The 15,292-nt window shown below is 41.1% G+C and overlaps 1 protein-coding gene across 4 annotated transcripts in view; it reads left to right on the forward strand.

Moving 5' to 3' along the window:
- Window positions 1-15,292, forward strand: part of SATB2 (SATB homeobox 2) — a 132,654-nt gene that overhangs the window by 11,866 nt on the left and 105,496 nt on the right. For all 4 annotated transcript variants that reach the window (XR_007889946.1, XM_051624049.1, XM_051624050.1 and 1 more), the window contains one exon: window positions 10,430-10,606. Coding sequence is in view for 3 of the 4 variants with exons in the window: in XM_051624049.1 (XP_051480009.1) it covers window positions 10,430-10,606 (177 nt within the window). In the remaining variant the exon portion in view is untranslated. The remainder of the gene's footprint in view (window positions 1-10,429; window positions 10,607-15,292) is intronic.

The following is a 15,292-nucleotide window of genomic DNA, read 5'->3' on the forward strand; positions in this document are numbered from 1 at the left end:
CTAACTGTCTGAACAAAGTAAGTGTACCGTGCATACCACAGAAAGAGAATGTACCTGTTAACTCCTGTTCCCTGAGCTCATGACTTGTTTGATAAAGATGTGGCAGTTAGGCAAAACTATTAGATTAATGTGACCTGCTGGCTGATAAAAATAAATGTTCCTGAAATAATACTGTTCAAATAGATATTTTTCAAATGTGTGATCTCACCTTTGTGAAGTTGTGGACTACTTCCCCCACAGCTCTTGATCTTCTGTCTTTGAGAAAGGAACATGAGAAAACACCACTCAGAAGTTGCTCTCTCTCTGCAGAGGCATGAGGTGTGGAAGATAAGCATTTTAAGTAAAGACCAAGCCTCAGGTGCCAGTTCCTGACCCGTAATGCACTGTAGGTGCAGGCTGTCTGGAGGGTCTCTGCATATTAACTGGGCAAAAGGGTGACAGAGGGGCAGTTGGTTGCTTCCTAGAGGAGGGAATGACAGAGTGGCTCCTACTCTTTCTTGCTCCTTGTTCTCTCCTGTATTCATTTTCCCACTGAAGATTTGATGAAGATTTCTGTGATCCCCTAACGCCAGAAAAACACCATCTAGTAATGATCATAGAATCATAGAATCATAGAATCCTAGGGGTTGGAAGGGACCTCGAAAGATCATCTAGTCCAACCCCCCTGCCAGAGCAGGGTCACCTAGAGTACATCACACAGGAAGGCATCCAGGCGGGTTTTGAATGTCTCCAGCGAAGGAGACTCCACAACCTCTCTGGGCAGCCTGTTCCAGTGCTCTGTCACTCTTACAGTAAAAAAATTTTTCCTGATATTCATCTTAAACCTCCTATGCTCCAACTTGTATCCATTACCCCTTGTCCTATCACTGGTCTTCACTGAAAAAAGCTTAACTCCATCGTCTTGACACTCACCCTTTACATATTTGTAAACATTGATGAGGTCCCCCCTCAGTCTCCTTTTCTCCAAACTAAAGAGACCCAGCTCCCTCAGCCTTTCCTCATAAGGGAGATGTTCCACTCCCTTAATCATCCTTGTGGCTCTGCGCTGGACTCTTTCAAGCACTTCCCTGTCCTTCTTGAACTGAGGGGCCCAGAACTGGACACAATATTCCAGATGTGGCCTCACCAATGCAGAATAGAGGGGGAGGAGAACCTGTCTTGACCTACTAACCACACCCTTTCTAATACACCCCAGGATGCCATTGGCCTTCTTAGCCACAAGGGCACACTGCTGGCTCATGGTCATCCTCCTGTCTACCATGACCCCCAGGTCCCTTTCACCTACACTGCTCTCCAGCAGGTCAGCCCCCAACCTGTACTGGTGCATGGCGTTTTTCTTCCCCAAATGCAAAACTCTACACTTGCTCTTGTTAAACTTCATCAGGTTTTTCCCCGCCCAACTCCAGCCTGTCTAAGTCTCTCTGAATGGCAGCACAGCCTTCTGGTGTGTCAGCCACTCCTCCCAGCTTGGTGTCATCAGCAAACTTGCTGAGGGTACATTCTGTACATGATGTTGCCATAGCTGTAGCTGAAGCTTTGCTGAAAGTGTAGCAGGATCAAGAACTCCATGAATAACCATTGAGTTTGATGACATTAATTTGGAGACAGTTTTTAATGTGGTTTGTCCTATTGCCTGCATACTTGTAACTTTTGCCCATAACCAGTACTGCCATATCTCTTGAAGCTGTCACTTTAAAATGAGGTTTCCCGGTGCCTCCAGTATCTAAAAGACATGAGGGAATGAGGTGATGATTACAGATGCATCCAGCTTGTCTTATAGCTGGAACCTGCAACTGGGCCTGAAGACAGAGATGTAGATGCAGCAGTTACATTAGACTCTCTGTCAGCTATTTATATGGTAGCATGAGGGAGGGGTGATACAGTTTATTCTTGCCAGGGGGTGGCTCACAGAGGATTGGACACGAAGAAGAAAAGAGCTTGTTGGTGGGTCCCAGTGAACATCCCAAAACAGGCCCAAGTGTGGTATGTAGCTCCTCTCCAGAAATAAAATCTCAAACCACCTACGAAAGATTTTCTGTTACATTCCAGGGGACTTATCTCAGTACCAGGAGACTAGTTAACAGAACCTTCATTAAAATGCTTGTGCTGGAAGATGTTTTTTTTGTTTTAAAAATTACATAATAGGATGGCATCTGCTAGCACCATTGAAGTTAAGGGCTCATTAGTGGTTCCAGATTTAATTTTTTTAAAATGATGGCCATTAAAATTAATTCTGGATGGAACTTTGTGTAGCGAGCCTAAGCCCCTTAGGCAAATTTTGTTACGTAGCTGAGAGAAAAACAACAGAAAGCAGTCCCCCAAACTAAAAACCCCTCCTGAACTCTAAACTTGTTTTTAAATTACAGAAACCAAAATCTGAAACTTACAAGGAAATTAATGGCTTAAGATGATTTAAAAAAAAAACCCTGCCAGTTTAATTTAAAAGCGTTTCCTTCACTGGTTTTGAGTGAAATGAGTATATTTTCCATTAGTTCATATAATAAAGTACTGCTGCAGGGTATTTTTTTCTTCTTTTTTTTTATTTTTTTATTAATTGGGATGCAAGTTTAAACAACTGGCCTGTTTTGTTTTTTTAAAAAAACATAGCTTCACCTTTGCCTTTCAATGTGAACTGGAAAAAGCCTGTGTGGCTCTGGCTGGAGGCATGGCACTGGTACATCCACAGGCATTTCATTTGTCTTGTCTGGGGGCTGGCTGGCAGAGGAAGCTGAGAACAACATGGGTAGCTACTTGTGCTGCCTTCTGACTCAGACTCCCTTAAGACCGTATTTTGAGATCTGGGTTATCATGGGTCTCACTTTTCACTTATCTAGATGGAGAGCTGGAAATGTTTTATTCTCCTGTTTAATTCCTTCTGTCTCCTGGCTGCCCTGCATGTGGCTGTTGCTAGGCTAACTGGGTGGCACAAAGCCCCAGTGGCCTCTCTCTTTCTTGCTCTTTGAACCCAACCGGTATGACAGATTTGAAGTTTGGGTTAAGTTAATGCAACTAGTTCAGCAAAGCGGGTTAGTTACCAGAAGCAACTGATGATTCTAGGATTCTGTCTGCTGTGACTAGCAGAAGACCTCATCTCCCGAGAATAACACTTGTGTCCTAGCCACACAGCAGGAGAGACTGTGCTAGAGGTAAATACCTCGTATGCCTCTTTATTTCACATTTCTTGTTGATCTCAGTATGTTCTGAATACTGCTTTTCTTTATACAATTTTCTGAGAAATTCAAGTATTATAAAATCAAATTACAAAATTCATAATACGTTTCTGTGGTGGGAAGGTGGCCTGGAATATATTGTGTTAAATGGCAAAGCTGTTATTTCATGTAGGAGAAAGATTCTGTGGCTGGTTAAGCTGTCAGAAGCAGGGGACATATGCAGAGATCTTAGCGACTTTATAAAATTTCCTATGGTCTGGGGTAGCTGTGATGTTTGGGAGACTAAAGCCACAGAAAGGACTGGAATCAGAAGAAGGATATAAATAATATCTTGTGGTTTACAACCACCATTGGCTAAAATATAATATATAGAAATGTATTTCCTGCATACAGATTTATTGATTATGTACAGCCAGCAAAAATAATTGAGGAGGAGGAAGATACTGTCCTTATATTTCCTCTGACCCTTCTAAGAAGAAAAATTCTACAATGTAGTGTTGTTTAACGTTATTTTGTTACTTTGGTAAACATTGTATTTAAAGTAGTCTGTGGACTGAACTCTTCTTTACCAATTTGTGTCTTGGAACAAATTATTTGCAATGGGCTTATAAACCTGTGAACACTAGTTTAACAGCATCATATTACTTGTTGTATGCAAAATCAGATATCTCTTGTTTTGTCTAGAACACATTGAAGAGCAGAGGATTAGCAGAAAGTAAGGTCCCTGTTTTTAAACAAAACCTTTTGCTGTAATGGGGGGCTTGATGCTTTTGCTTTGCATAGCCCGGTGTGGTTGCAAAGATCCTGATGCAATCTCCTGTGTTTGACACAGAGGTTTCCCACTGGGCTTCTGTCAGTTTGCACACACAGCTTTCTTCACGTGGTTCTGAGTGGTTGGTGACAAACAACTGCAAAATCATTCCTCCAGTCTCCAGTAAAAAAGATTTACAGTGGAAGAATTCTTAGACTCTTAATGAGACTGTTGTAAGCAGGTGCTTAATACGTGAAAGGCTGAAACGCAGTCCATTTGCCCAAACTAAGCATTTATTGTAAATAAGTGCCAACAGCTCATATTCTGTCTGATTTAATTATATTTATAATTTATATGGTAGCTTGAAAACGAGCCTTAATGGACATGACTAACCCTTGCTGAAACGTGTGAGCTGTCTCTTCCACCTCATCACTGAATTGCACAGGCTGAACCTGGGATCTGCTTCAAGCCTGATCCTTCTCGTGTGTGAACAGTTGTGTACGTGTGGCACTGTGGCAATGGCACAGCTGTGCCTATTCAGCCTGTCATTGTGTATCCTCTATCTGCAGCCCTCAACTGGACTCTACAGAATTCTCTGGGAAAGATCTCACATTGCCACCAGCTACAGCTACACTGTGATTTAAATAAAAGTGGTGTTGGGATCAGAACAAATACCTGTTTTTTCAAATACTATTTGGTGTCCTTCCTCTTAGAATAAAATAGTTTTGGAGCGCAGTTGATCTTTTCTCAATATAAGTTTATGTTTTCCCATTGTATGTGCCCTTAAAGGTCTTTTCCAACCTAAATTATTCTACGTTTCTTCAGCAAGTCAAGTATTTAATAGAAACCTCTTGACTATTAGCATACACAGTAAGTTTTAATTTCCAATCACTTCAGGATTTGCAGTTTACACTGTTTTGAAGAAGTGACAGGCTGAAGCTTTGAAGCTTCACCATTTCCCCCCCCCCCTTTTTTTTTTCTGAGTGGTGTTTTTAAGTTTTTCAGAACAGAAATTATGGATTTATGTTGCATTATGATGTAGGATGGCCATATTTGGGGCAGAGATTCAGCTATTTCTGAATAATTGAAAACTGTCAAACCTAATTGGATTCTGCCTTTTCAATCAGAGCTGCAGCATGTGAAGAAGAAAACTGACAAACCTCTCCTGTGCTGAGTGGATGGTGATTTCTGCCTTTTAAAACAGTTTTCTCAATTTAGGTTAATTTTTCAAATTTGTTTAAAAGAAAGGGAAAGAGAGTTAAATACCCAGTGAGGTCAGCTGTATTGCAGCACAAAGAAATAAATGAATGGACTGTCTTTGCTGGAGAGAGGGCTCTCTCCTAAAGAAAAAACAGAAGCAGATTAGGTTTAGGAAATGTTTGTAGTTCAATTGCTTCCTGTGGTTATTGCCAGTTGTGGAAGCATGCTTTATTGTTAAATATATGAAATCTTTATCTAGATAATTTGCTCAAGATGGCTCTTGTTTTGCTAATCGAGCTTCTTAGTCTCTGTTGCAGGGTAAGGGTCCCCGTTTAGAAGTCCAACTGAAGTCGCTCATAATTCAGTAGTTTGAGGTGTGCATGGGAATAAACGATTGTGGATTGTGTTCTTGCTGACATTACAGTCTCTGCTGGGGAAAATGTTTTCTGAATACTGTAATGAAGGATTTTCAGTAGTTTATGAATTTTCAAGTAGATGTCCTGGTTTCTGAACTCCCAATTATAGAAGTTTGCTTTGTCTTTGAGGGAGATTACTCTGCATGTGTCTCTGTATTCTGTTTAAAAAAAATAACCAACCAACAAAAAAAAACCCTTTAAAAACCTGAAGAACAACAGCAACAACAAAAACTTTTTTTTCCACTTTCTTAATTTGATAAAAATCTTTCAGCTGTAGAATGATTTCCTTTGGGTTTGACACCACCATTTGATCTCAGTTTTTAATAATTTTGGTGGGTTTCACTCCCAGAAGAAAACATGCTTGTGCTGTGAAGTATTCCCACTAGAAATCTGGGAAGTCTTAAAACCTCATGTTACTCAGGGCTAAGAACTGGCTTCTTTATTAATTCCCTGCTAGACAACCTCTGTACAGTAAATCTTTCCATAACACCATGCTGTTGAAATTAATCAAGCTGGTGTTTGGAAATTGTTCAAATTAGATTAAGCTAAATAACACCTAACCAGGGCTCAAAACTTGTGCTGATGGAAACAGATTTTAATCTAAAAAGACATGAATTTTATTGGTGCCTCTTCTTATTGGTTGGTCTTCATATTATACTTACTAGGACACACAAGCACTGCTTCCTGTTTAATTGCTGAAGAGGTAAGTGGCTGAAATAATTTAACATCCTCCTCAGCTTTCTGAATCCTTTTCTTTTTTGCTTAAGGTGCCAAGCCTATGATGGTTATGTGGAAGTGGGCAGTGCACAGAAGTTCAGTGTGGATAGCATCGCATTTATTAATTGCTCTAAAGCATGCATTGGATAGAGCATTTGCAAATGAACAAAAGAAACTGTGGGACTTCTTAATATCTGCTCTGTCTTGTCCTTCTAATTTGTCATTAGAGATCTGCAGCTTTTACTTGCAAATCATACAACTGAAAATGTTTTCCAGGGAGCTGCATGGCTGCGGTTTGATAATACTTTTATCTGGCTTTAAGTTTTTTGTATAAATGAATGTTTTATGAAGCAGAGTGCCTAGAGTTTTCACCTCTTGAATAAAATACCTGTTTCTCTTTTCCTAATTTTTAAGAATGGATTGCTCCATGGTAGAATAAAGCTATAAATTGAATTGGGCAAAGAGGATAAAATGTGCATTTGGACACCGGTCTCTTTGATACATATTTAATTTCTTCTTAATTTCTCAGCACCTTACAAGTGTCTTGGCAAAAACTGCAACTGTGTTGACTAAGTCTTTTCTGTACATTGCAGCTTTTCTGTGAAAGCAACAGCACAGCTTAAATGTCTCTGATTTTTTAAAATTAATTAAAAAAAAAATACATGTTATACCAAGGTACCGGTCACTGCAAACCATTCTGTTCTTTTGCCTGATAGTGGGAACAGTTTTTCCTCGTTCTCTTCTGTGGATTAGGAGATGTTTTTGCTGTGTATGGATGTCCTTATAGAAGTCTTTATGTAGGTCCTGTTTTATGCTCCTCTTAACATTTTATGCAGATGGTATCTATATTGTGTCAAAGCTCTGTGAGAAGCACAAAAGAATGACTTATAGGTCAGTTAAGTGAATTAACATCAAGGAGAAAAAGTGTTTTTTGCAATTTGTGATCACTGTTCATGTTTTGTGTGCATTCCAGCATTGTGTTCATCCTTTAAGGAAACAAACTGTTTCCTTTTTAGCCCTCAGATTTCCCCTTGTTTTCTCCATGTGTGAAAATCAGTGCTGTAAGCATCTCTCTAAAGCTGGGAGAGCAAATGCACAGAAGTTCAGTGCAGAGGGGACCTCAGCTTTTTTGTGCGTATGCATGGGAGATGGAGGATGACAGTAGTTACAGCTGATCAGACCTTAGGGGAAGTGCTGAGAAGTTTCAGGATTTATTAGTAAGGCAGATTTGCATTGCAGTAGTGCTGTATGCGAGACTTGATTATGGATGCTTGTTTCCTGCTTTCTGAGTATTGCTGTAACTTCTTTAACTGGCATGACAATGAGCAATGACTACCTTGCATTGCTCTTCTGTAAGGGCCCTGCAGTGATCTAGAGGTGTAAAACAGGCATCTGGGAGCAAGATATGGTGTATATCAGTGTGTAAAGAGCATGGCTGCACATGTTTGTTTTTTTTTCTTCTGATTCCAACATACTGAAAGTATGTTAACTTTTTTTTTTTTTTTTTTTTTTTTTTCAGATAACATCATAAAAAGGGAAGTTTGAGGCAATAAATCCATTGGAGATATTATAGCTTAAGTGCAAACTAGAGGGCAAACCAGATGGAACTTCAATGGAGTGATACTTACTTGGAAATAAGTGGGATTACCGTTGTTTTTTAGTAAAATAGGATTGGTATTAAGATTACAGACTATAATGAGAGGCATGAGAATGGGTTAGCAATGACAGATGTGGTAACCTGCCCTTTGCTCTCTGTTTTTAAGATACTAATAGCAGCTTATCATCAGTTACACTGGGTCACTGAGTTCAGAGATGTTTTTGCAAAGCTGTTTCTGTAGCAGAGTCCCTGTGAGCATGGGCAGCAGGAAGGGGCAGGAAAGTCGTAATGGGCAAGAATCCCTGTGCTGTCCATAAAGTGATGTCATGTACAGCATCAGTTCTAAAATTTGAGATCCCATTTGTACTGAGACAGTAAATGAATGTGGAGAATAGGTGTGACTTCTTTGCTAAAGAGACTGTTGTGTGACAAGGAAAGCATCCACCAGGAGGATAAAAGACACTGTGGCATCCCTCTTATTTGCCTGCATTTGTCTACTTTTTCTGTCTTGCCAAAATGTAACTTACATAACCAATATCACAGCCTCATTGTTGGGCCAAGTATTTGAATCTGTTGTTGAGAAATTAACAGCCCCATCAAAATTGCTATGGTGGACTGTATGTTTGACAGGAGGGACAGTTTGTTGCTTATAGAGGTTGACCTTAATTTTTGCTAGTTAAATGATTTATGGACAAATAGAATTCAGTTTTTAATCTTTGATGGAAAAATAAATTTTGTCATTGATTTCAGAGGAGCAGGCTCAACCTTGTACTGTCTTTTAGGAAAGCAGCTAGAGATTTTTTTTCACTGAGATTTGGGATATTGTTTTAACACTGTATGTTACAATTTGGCTGCTTGAACTTGCAAAATGCATCAGTTTAACCCAGAATCAAGCAGTGAAGAGGCAGCAGCATCAGTGTGATGCTATAACCTATTTAAACATAATTTCAGGATGTGTTTTAAAACAAAGAACTAAACCACATTGACTGGATATTGTGGCTTGTAGCTGCTACTGCGGACCTTCAGTTAGAATATCAGATTGGGAGTCCTCTGTGCCAGATAGGTCACGGGGTGAGAACTGTGTATCTAAAATCTAAGTTAATGTAAATCTAGTCTCTGCAAATTCAAGACAAGGAGGATTTAAGTCCCTTAGCAGTTGTTACTGGTGTCACCATGTCTATTTCAGGGCAGGGTGACTCATTTGAAGGGATATATAAGTATTGTTTTGTAGATACTGAAGCTACTGTTAGTAGATGATCTTGAAGATGTTTCACTGAATTTGTACAGAATGAGAACTGAAATGTGGCTTTCTCCTTTTTTCCCCATAAAGAAGTGCCTGGTTCAGGAATACAGTGATTTGTGTCTGGCCTTTCATAAATATATTCACTTATTTTCATAGTTGTTACCTACTGAAAATGCTTGTATTTAATTCTGAAGAACAGGAGTGAGAGGTGAACTTGCTGTCAGTATCATGAGCCTTAGTACATTTGGAGAACAGGTTTAGGCTGGTATTTGTATCTACCCCAATATTTCCTAGTTTCCCTAGGGGCTAAGAAATGGCATGTAACCAATTAATAAATTCTTATAACTGCAGCTAATGGTTTTTCCATTGCTAGCCCCTGACCTGTAGCGGAAGATGGAAGTGGCCATGCAGTTAGTTCTGGAGGTTTTCTGATTGCTCCATCTTCCCCCTCTGCACATGCTTTGAGCAATGCAGGGCTGTCTCCTGCAAATTGGCTTGTTTCTCTGCTGTCTGTAATACTGAATCCCTTTAAGTTCATGCTCCACAATTTATTGCCATAGATGACTTGATCCTGTAACCACAAATGTACATTTACAAGAAAACAGAACAAAATTAAATCCAGACCACCTCCTGAATTTTCCATTTCTGTGATTCTTCCTCATCCTTGACCCTCTTTCAAAGAGAGCTGTCCTCACTGTCTTCATATGTGCAGCCGGCAGAACAGCCACTGGCCTCTCTGGGTATGCATGACCATCAACTGCCAACACTGGATGATTATTTTCAGCAAAATCAGTGCAAGGGTATTTTCTATGCACAGTGAGAACACTGGCTGTGGTCTGAAAACTTGCAAACAAGCCTGTCCCAGCCAAGAACTGCAGATGGGAATTGCCTCTGCTGATTCCTGCATACGTTCACTGTGTGGAGAGAAGCAGAAGTGGCTTTTTTGTGTCCAGTTTTTCTTTGGCTGAATGTGGAGAAGCTCTGACCTGAAAGAACAGGAACATTAATGGAGCTGTAGATAACTTCTGCAATGTTGAAAAGGTCTTATTAGGAAATCTTGTTCGTCCTCATGCTTACTGTGATTCTGCTCCTGAATTGTATTCTCTGGAGCTTTTAGTGTGGTTTTGAAATGAGTCAAGTGATGAGACTTCAGTATTTCCCTTGGAAAGAAAACAAAAGCTATCCCACAGGGAAGAAAGGCAGATTTCCACTTAAGATGAGCCTTCTAGGAGGTGTTTTAATTTACAGCTTTAATCAGAGATGTATGACATGCTTCTTGTTCCTCTCTTACTGATGCTTTTTTGTTTGTGTTTTTGTGTTGTTTTTTTCATCTAGGTTTGATGATTCCAGTCTTTTGTGTGGTGGAGCAGTCAGATGCCTCTCTTGAATACGATAATCGAGAAGAGCATGCTGAGTTCGTTCTGGTTCGCAAAGATGTGCTCTTTAGCCAGCTGGTGGAGACAGCGCTCCTGGCTCTGGGGTATTCCCACAGTTCTGCAGCTCAGGCACAAGGTATTCAATACAGTTCTTTTCCCCTTCTCTGCACCTGAGGATGTTCGTTGTCAGGACAAAGCAAGAAAATCGGTGGCAAATCTTGGAAGTGGTTCTATCAGTTCTGTTGATTGCTTTATATTTAGGTGTACAACAAGCCCTACCTTGTTAGCCTGCCTAGAAAGCGTTAGCTGGATCTTGCTGAAGTGTGAAATACGGTGATAATGATCAGTCAACATGTTCAATGATACAGTTGTTCTGTACCAGGAGGCAGGTTGCTGCTTCAAGAAAGTCGGCACAGAAGAGCTGGATCGAACCTCTAGGTGTGCAGCTAGATGTTATCTAGGATTCCTCTTTGTATCAGGGCCATTTTGAGCAGCGTATTATAGTATTTACTTTTAAAAATTATACATTGTGTGTGTGTGTGTATATATATATATATAACCATAACCATGCTCTCTTTATGGCCAATAGTAGTGCTAAAATGCAGGCTGATTTATCTGTTTTTACTTACCTACTGTATGGCTGCAAAGCCCTTTGTAAAGCTCTGCCCATCCCTTCCACTCAGACATGATTCTCCAGTAGCAGCGAAATCTTAAAATAACAAAGCTCGTCTCTCTCTACGCAATATATCAGCTTGAAAAACAAACAAACCTAAAATCCTAATCTTGAGGAAGACAGGCAGCAGGTGGTGGGTTGGGAAAAATCTTTCCAGAATGGACTTTGCATTTCAAGAGCCTTTTTTGTACTAAACTGAAATAACCTATTTCCGTGCTTATTCTTTTAGATGAAAAGCCTGTAAATTTCAGTTTCACCTTCATGTCACCAGTAAAACCTGTGCACATTTAGAGTAGTTTAAAATAAGCTTTACCTGGCCATTTAGATTTTAACTGTTGGCTTTAGTTATTCTGTATGGCTAGGTATTTGAACATGCAGAGTGAGCAGGAGTGCTGTTGAATGCAGGAGTTCCAGACAGTGGTTAATAGCATAGACTTCTTGTACAAACTTCTTCTCAAGCAGGGTGATAATGATTCATTTCCTCTGTCAGCCTCTGCTCTGTGAGAGAGGCTCAGGTTCTTTATACAGGCAGAGCTCATGCACATGTTTTTATTTACACAATATGGTAATAAAAGCTCTGCAGAAAGGTAGTTTGGGGTTTTTTTTTTAGTATGAAACATTTCATTTTGTTTTAGGGATGCTTTTTTCTGAATCTAAAAGGTCAGTGTATCCCACTGTTTCCATCCTGGTGAGCCAGGTTCCTGTTTGACAGCGCTATCCATCTCAGTTAACACAGTTGCTCAACATGTTGTGAGCTAACACGTGGAACATGCTGCATTAGGTGGCCAAGATTTGATTCTTGGCACTTACAAAAGGGAATGGGCTTTGCAAGAAACCTGCTCCAAGGAGGCTTGCCATTCAGTGCAGTGATCCACGCTGGCTGTGCATCTCACTTGAGGGAACCTGCTTTTGCAAAATCCCTCTGTTGTGAGAGCAGAAGGAGGATTGACTAAAGAAGGAAACTAATCACTGTGCATGGAGGAGATATCCACTGCATTGTTGAACTGCAGGCTTTGCAATGAGCAGTTTCAGATACTAATCTGTCACATAATGTGTTGCTTCAATAACTAGAAAAGTCAAATCTCTAATTGTTGTAATTAGTCTGAAAGAAAAGACTGGCATTTTTGTCTTTAGGGCAGCAGTTACCTTCCACTTGAAAACGTCAGATAGTATAACACTTAAAAACTTAAAGATCTGTCAGCTAACAAATCACCTTCACACTGAAGGACCAGTTCTCCCAGACTTCTGTACATCCTGGGCAAATGCTGCAGGTCATGCTGATTTTAAGATATGAAGCTGAAGTATGCATCATGTTCTGCAGTATCCTGCTTCTGTGCTAGGTATCTGCAAGCTGAGTTAAAGTACAGGCAGAGACATAGTGCTAACAGATTTCTAAGACTGTTTAGTGTAATAAGAAAATTTATAGAATATTGGGCTATAATCTGTCAACTAGGGTTGATAGAAGCATGCTGCTAAATTTTTGATATAAGGATTTACTTGGAACACAATTTTACGATAATAAAAATAGGAAAAATATAGCTACTTGCTTTATTCATTCTGGTTGTAGGAAAGATCTGCTCCTGTTCCAGTGCTTGGGGTTGATTTCATTTAGCGATGTACATTGATAAACAGTCACTTAGTTCTTCTTTATGCTTTATGATCACCTGAATTACAGGATCTGCATGAGAAGTTGAAGATCCTCAGGTGCACTTTTCAAATAGTAAAGCTTTGAGCAACACGCTGTGCAAAACACTGACATAAATAGGTGTCCCCATATCATCCAGGGATGAAGTAAATATGAGCTTGTCAAAGCTTTTTTATTGTAAAGGTTGTCTAAGCCGTAACATAGCATGTAATAATTGCCACCTTTTGAATTGGGAAGATGTTTAATTTTGCCCCTCTCTTGTTTTGGATGACTCTGAGAGGAGTAGCAGCGTTCACTTCATCTTGTGGGACACATCTTGCCTTTTCCTTTTAGAGCAGGGTCTCCAGTGACAGATAAAAGAGCTAGTTGAGGGGGAAAAGAGGAGTTGTGGCAGCAGAGAGAATTGCTGTTCAGTTTCACACCGCCTTCGCTGCAGTTCGCCATGGCACTTCTACAGACCTGCTGAGGCTTGAGCAGGCGGTGTGTGCCTTGTGTGTAGGGCCCTGCCTCACACTTGCCAGCTGTACAGCAGCACGGCAGAGTCTGGGTGCCAGAGAAGGAAATGTGGCACAGAGTGGTAGGTGTTGCATTGCCTTTCCAAGGGGTCTTTGTGCCCAAAGGGGCCCTGCCGCTGGGCTGCGTGCCTGGAGAGCAGCCTGGAGCTGCAACGCTCCCCAAGGAGGTGACGCCATGTCTGAGCATATGAGCTACAGCCTGCACACACAGCTGCCACCTGGCCTGGAGCCTCATGTACTGGCTCATGGTCGCTTGGCTTATCTTGGCTAATTTTTAGTCCTGGTCAGTTAGGTAAATTGAGAAGTGTTAGCATAAATAATTTTGAGACAAATATGGATCAGGAGGTATACATGAAGATGGCCCCATGCCTCACTGGAAGAAACTCTTCATTCCCTCAGTGTTTGGGTAGGACACGTATTCCATGAACAGCTGGTTGTGAACATTTTTTGTTGATGGTAGTGAGAGTAGAGACTTTTCCAGTCAGTGCTGCCCTCGTGAAACTTCCCCTTTCTGACAGGAGCTGTGAAAAACCTTCTGGAACAGCATGGGAATTCGTTAACAGCTTGGCACTAGGGTGTGAAAGTTGGTGGTGTGAATGGCAGCAAAGGTTTAATAAACATTTATGTATTTTTCTTTCATCTCTTGAGCCTACACCTGACGCTAGGGAACCTGCTACATGTGCCTTCCAGAGAGGAAAAGAATCATGTATTAAAGCAGCACCTGTTCTATGTGTAGTTTAATAAAATGTACATGCTCTGATGCAATTTTTTTTTTTTGTAGTGGGTGTGGTATTTGAACTGGGCTATGCAATAGAAGGGTACTAGTAGGGGCTACATACAGTATAGAGTGCTGGCTGCTGGGACCAAAGTCTTTTGAAAGTAGCTGCAATATGAAGTACTCCGTGTGTTGTACTGCATCTTTGGGACCTGCTGTGAAAGCTGATTCCCTCAATGTGAGGTGAAGGAAGATCAGTGCTAGTTTGACACGTTTAGCAAGGTCTACTTAGAATCCATGTGAAACAGAAAAATAAATTGTGATTTCTTATGGAAATACATATATATGCTTGGGTTTTTTTTGACCAGTACCTCGTTAGCTGTTGTGAGTGCATATGCAGAACTGGTGTACAGTGTCTGCAAAAGTTTGCAAAGCTGAATGGACCATCAAAATGAAGCTTCTCTTCTCCTCCCTATTGTTCCTCCTAGGTGTGTTGGCAGGGCAGTGTGGAGTGCCTGCCCTGCCTGCTGTCTATGGGCAGCTCTAGCCAGCCACTGGCAAAGGAGTTGCTTGGGTTGCTGTGTGGCCACCACAAGGAAAGGGGTGTATGAAAGAGTGAAATGATGCCGAGGTGCCAAGTGGAGCAGAAGGAGGGGTGAGAAAACAGCAGAGGGAAGCCAACACAGAGCAAGAGAAACATTAGATCTTTCCTTTCCCTGTTGCTGCAGAGATTACCAACCCATGGTTCTTAAGAAATGTATTGTCATGAACAGAGCCTTTGCAAGAAGCAGTGCCTTGTGTTAGTGCCTTGATGGCCCCTCTTCACACTGCCCAGTTGCTTCTAGTGCTGCGTACTGCAGTGGAAAGCGTTGTGGCTGTGAAGAGCCAGGGTGGCTGGTCAGAGTGGAAGACTGGAAGGAGAGGCTGGCAGTAGTCAGTAGGGAAGGTGAGAAAGAATGAGAAATAGAAAAGGTTTAAGTATCTTGCCTTGCCATGTGGAGTTGTGATAGCTGGGCATGGAGGAGAGTGATGTTCTGTGGGGATCATGATTTAGTGAGCTCAGGTCAGACAGCAGCAGCCCTGTCAGCCTTGTATGATTGGAGTGGGCAAGAGGAGAATTTTGTTGCTGTCAGTCGGTGGCTTGCCAGAGTAGCTGATGGTGTTATTGCTGCCCTAATGTCATGACACCCAGAGGTGTATCACAGGACCAACTGTCCTCCAGCTGCTTCACCTGTGAGGCTCTGATGTTGGCTTGCTGCCCCAGAAGTTGTAAC

This window comes from Apus apus, chromosome 6 (genome assembly GCF_020740795.1).
Source record: "Apus apus isolate bApuApu2 chromosome 6, bApuApu2.pri.cur, whole genome shotgun sequence".
In the NCBI taxonomy this organism is placed as follows: domain Eukaryota; kingdom Metazoa; phylum Chordata; class Aves; order Apodiformes; family Apodidae; genus Apus; species Apus apus.